Source organism: Lolium perenne, chromosome 6, assembly GCF_019359855.2.
Source record: "Lolium perenne isolate Kyuss_39 chromosome 6, Kyuss_2.0, whole genome shotgun sequence".
In the NCBI taxonomy this organism is placed as follows: domain Eukaryota; kingdom Viridiplantae; phylum Streptophyta; class Magnoliopsida; order Poales; family Poaceae; genus Lolium; species Lolium perenne.
Window position 1 is genome coordinate 10,113,053 of NC_067249.2, and position 5,034 is coordinate 10,118,086.

The 5,034-nt window shown below is 47.1% G+C and overlaps 1 protein-coding gene across 1 annotated transcript; it reads left to right on the forward strand.

Moving 5' to 3' along the window:
• The first annotated feature begins 1,570 nt into the window (after nucleotides 1-1,570).
• On the forward strand, nucleotides 1,571-4,741 carry LOC127308951 (adenosylhomocysteinase). Its single transcript, XM_051339884.2, has 3 exons — nucleotides 1,571-2,353; nucleotides 3,712-4,248; nucleotides 4,332-4,741. Exons 1-3 carry the CDS (start codon nucleotides 1,643-1,645, stop codon nucleotides 4,539-4,541), a joined length of 1,458 nt encoding a protein of 485 aa, XP_051195844.1. The 5' UTR covers nucleotides 1,571-1,642; the 3' UTR covers nucleotides 4,542-4,741.
• Nucleotides 4,742-5,034: the final 293 nt, after the last annotated feature.

The window sequence follows — 5,034 nt, forward strand, 5'->3', positions numbered from 1 at the left end:
TCTCCAAATGGCTAGGAGGTCTGACATTGCCTTCTTTCTCCTTGAGGAGGTTAAGGTCAACATTCTTTGAACTCTCTCTCTACTCCATTTTTAAACCTCGAAAGCTTGCTTCGTCTCCAGTCCCTCTTATGATTCTTGCATCTTTTTGAGAGATTTGGAAGAGGAGAACTAGATCTATAATATCCACCAATCAATTCCTTCTATAAGTGAACGAAACTCTTAGGATCTAGATCTGAACTCATTTGTTGATCTCCTCCTTTCTTCTTCCTCTCTAGTTCATCCCCCTAGCATTGGTTGCTTTGATAGGATTTGAGCGTGAAGGATTTGAGCACCTTTGGTGTTCTTTCCCTGCATTCTTGCATAGTATTGAGCTTTTTATTAAGATTTATTCAAGTGAGAGGCCGTGAACTTGCTATTATTGGAGGGTGACCTTGTAGTTGACTTAGCAGTTGGTGCTCCGGTAACCTCTTTGTGGAAGATTGTGCGTAGAGCTTGTGATGTGGAATTGGCTTGCAGAAGAAAGGTGGGCATTCGTGGCGTTCGAGAGACCTTAGTGGTGGCCCGCGTCTGTCCAACGTGACGTACCTCACTTCATTGTGATCTTACACAGGATTACAACTTTGTCTCCACGTGACTCCGTTATCTCCATACCTGAGTTTATTTTTCTTGTGATAGTCATCGTGCTTGAAATACTTATATCTTACTTCACTTGTGCTATATACCTTGTGCTATCTTGTTTAGCTCAACTTGTTGGTGTACTTAGTTAAGCTAGCTTATCTAGATTTCGTGAATGTAAAATAAATATCTGTTTAATTTTTCATTCTTACAAGCTAAATTCGTAATTGTTTTTAAATCGTCTGTTCACCCCTTTCAAGATGACCTCTCATGATAGCAAGATTGTTTTGGTTACGATTGATCCATGAGAGAGAGACTAGATATACTAGAAAGGATGGACAAGTCATAGTGCTAGAAAATAGAGCCACTGGTTTGCACATGTTTGACCACTGGTTTGCACATGCTTGACTGGAAACCGGCATTTTCTTTGCGGTGTGTAAAAACACAAAAAATATCTCGAGATATAGCTTATTTCAGCACTGAATTGTCACCGTTACATAGACTGCACAAAAAGTTGATTATTGCCGAAATAGCTTTATAAGCATATTTAGGATGTGGATATATTTGTTTTAGATTTTTTTTGATATTTTCAAATATGTTGAAAAACGGCACGTCCCTCCACGGCTCCACCAACCCCCTAGAAAGGTGTCACCGTCGCCACCAGATTCATCACCTGCAAAACCACCAAACCCACCTCCAAAGCTGCCCATGAAGTCATGATTGATCGCTACATCTTCCTTCCGTCCGCGGTTGGTGGATCGCTAACCACTGCCGCTTCCTCCACGATCACCCCATCTTTCCTGGTAAAAAGAAAAAACAATCATTTCCTGTGAAAAAAAGAGAAAAAACAATATACTCTAGTCGCATATTCGTGTGAGCCCGAGTAATCCACCAATTTCTCCGAACTCTCCACAAAGGGTTTCCTCCGCCCGCCCATAAAACCCTGCTCACCCTCACCATTTCCCATCGCCGCCTCCTCTCTCCTCTCTCCCAGATCCATCCCACCAACCTTCTCCCAGCAGCCGCCATGGCGCTCTCCGTGGAGAAGACCTCGTCGGGGCGGGAGTACAAGGTCAAGGACCTCTCGCAGGCCGACTTCGGCCGCCTCGAGCTCGACCTGGCCGAGGTCGAGATGCCGGGCCTCATGGCCTGCCGCGCCGAGTTCGGCCCCGCGCAGCCCTTCAAGGGCGCCCGCATCTCGGGTTCCCTCCACATGACCATCCAGACCGCCGTGCTCATCGAGACGCTCACGGCGCTCGGCGCCGAGGTGCGCTGGTGCTCCTGCAACATCTTCTCCACGCAGGACCACGCCGCCGCCGCCATCGCGCGCGACTCCGCCGCCGTCTTCGCCTGGAAGGGCGAGACGCTCGAGGAGTACTGGTGGTGCACCGAGCGCTGCCTCGACTGGGGCGCCGGCGGCGGCCCCGACCTCATCGTCGACGACGGCGGCGACGCCACGTTGCTCATCCACGAGGGCGTGAAAGCCGAGGAGGAGTTCGAGAAGTCCGGCACCGTCCCCGACCCCGAGTCCACCGACAACCCCGAGTTCAAGATCGTCCTCACCATCATCCGCGACGGCCTCAAGACCGACGTCAGGAGGTACCGCAAGATGAAGGAGAGACTCGTCGGTGTGTCTGAGGAGACCACGACCGGCGTCAAGAGGCTCTACCAGATGCAGGAGTCCGGCGCGCTCCTCTTCCCCGCCATCAACGTCAACGACTCCGTCACCAAGAGCAAGGTATACCTCTACTTGCTTACCCCCCATTTTCAGTTCAGATCTGATGCTCTGTTCTACTTGTGGTATTAGATCTGCCTAGCTTAGATGTGAATGGCCTTAGTTTTAGATCTGCTAGATGCGGTATGTGTTGTCCCTGGAATTAGTTAGTTTTTATAGATCTCGTATTCTCATACGTGTCCCTTGAATTTGCACATCGTGCATCGAACACATGATTGCCTCACCTGACAGTCGCTGCTACTATTCTGATTCATTATTGATGCTCTATACTGTTTGCACATCATACATCAAGCACATTGAACTGTCGTTGTAAATGGTCACAATATACTGGATCTGAGTAAAATACAACATGCTTGCACCATTTTCAGTTGCCGACAGCGACCCATCCTTTTCTGTTGCCTAGTTTGGAGCAGACTTGCGGTTTAGTCTATGCATAATCTCCAAATTAGCTGGAGTATTTTGGACATCTTTGTCTTTGGGTTTCGTGTTTGTTAGGCTGGTTATGTTTTGTTGTTAATTTAGAAACATATATTTATTAGTCACATGTTTCTTGGATCTGATGGCCACTGAGGGTATAAATATAGATTATCATGCCTACCATTTTATTAGTTGACTGCGATGGTCTGGACATAATGAGCCATGCCATGAACTGAAGTATGATTTATTCTCAGTACTGCTTAGATTAGATGTGAATGTTTTTAGTTTTAGATCTGCTAGATGCAGTGTGTGCTGTCCGTGGAATTTAGTTAGTTTTTAGATCTTGTATTCTCATTCATTTCCCTTGAATTTGCACATTGTACATTAATCACATGATTGCCTCACCTGACAGTCGTTGCTACTATTCTGGTTCATGATTGATGCTCTCTACTGTCTGCACATCATACGTCAAGCACATTAAACTGTCCTTGTAAATGGTCAACACAATATATTGGATCTGAATATAATACTACATGCATGCACCATTTTCAGTGGCCGACAGTGACCCATTTTTTGTTACCTAGTTTAGAGGAGACTTGTGGTTTAGTCTATGCATAAGCTCCAAATTAGCTGGAATATTGGACATCTCTGTCTCTGTGTTTCGTGTTTGTTACGCTGGTTGTGTTTTGTTGTTAATTTAGAAACATATTTATTAGTCACATGTTTCTTGGATCTCATGGCCACTTGAGGGTATAAATATAGATTATCGTGCCTACCCATTTTGTTAGTTGACTGCGATGGTCTGGACATAAGGAGCTATGCCTTGTACTGAATTAGTATGATTTATTCTTAGTAGTGCTTGTTTAATGTGTATTGTTCTGTTATTATAAAAGGGTAGCATGCCATTTCCTTGCTAACAAACAATCTATGTTTGTGCTGAACAGTTTGACAACCTTTACGGTTGCCGCCACTCCCTCCCCGATGGTCTCATGAGGGCCACCGATGTCATGATCGCCGGCAAGGTCGCCGTGGTCTGCGGTTATGGTGATGTCGGCAAGGGCTGTGCCGCCGCGCTCAAGCAGGCTGGTGCCCGTGTCATCGTGACGGAGATCGACCCCATCTGCGCCCTGCAGGCCCTGATGGAGGGCATCCAGATCCTCACCCTGGAGGACGTTGTCTCGGATGCTGACATCTTCGTGACCACCACTGGCAACAAGGACATCATCATGGTCGACCACATGAGGAAGATGAAGAACAACGCCATTGTCTGCAACATTGGCCACTTCGACAATGAGATCGACATGAACGGCCTGGAGACCTACCCCGGCGTCAAGCGCATCACTATCAAGCCCCAGACCGACCGCTGGGTGTTCCCCGAGACCAAGACCGGCATCATTGTTCTTGCTGAGGGTCGTCTGATGAACCTGGGATGCGCCACTGGCCACCCCAGCTTTGTCATGTCCTGCTCATTCACTAACCAGGTAACATGATAGTTCCTCGGCACATACTATGACTGAATACAATTGTGAGCTATGGTAGTTAACAGGAGCTTCCAATCTTGCAGGTCATTGCTCAGCTTGAGTTGTGGAACGAGAGGAAGTCTGGCAAGTACGAGAAGAAGGTGTACGTTCTCCCCAAGCACCTCGACGAGAAGGTCGCAGCCCTTCACCTGGGCAAGCTCGGCGCCAAGCTCACCAAGCTCACCAAGTCCCAGTCTGACTACATCAGCATCCCGGTCGAGGGTCCTTACAAGCCCGCTGCCTACCGGTACTAGAGAGGGTGTCCAGTACAGACTTGTGGCTGGCCACTGTGAACCCTGCCGCATCGAATTATCAACTATCCTATTTTTTTTGCATTATCTTACATTCTGTCTTAGGCGGAGGACTTGCTATGTTTTGTGCCCTGTGAGGGTTGTAAGAGGAGGCATTTGTTTTTGCTGTGGAATAATGGCAGTATTAATGGTGGTTTAAGGGATGTGTCTATGGTTTTTAAAGATTTGTCTTTTGCATTGCATCTCTGCCTATGCTATGCTGCGGTTTGGGTCATCATACTGTAGCCGTTGCTATCTGACCCTCCTGGTCAGCAACTTGTATGCTTTTTTCGTTTAAAAGAAAGGTCTCCAAACAGGTGCCTGCCTAAGTGATACAAATTTGCATTACCACTCTGCTTATGCAAAACAAATAGGTCATCGTGTTCCACTATTTTATTTATCAAGAAATTCCGAGCCTACTCAGTTCTTGTTTGATTCATAGGACGAGGGGTGGCGG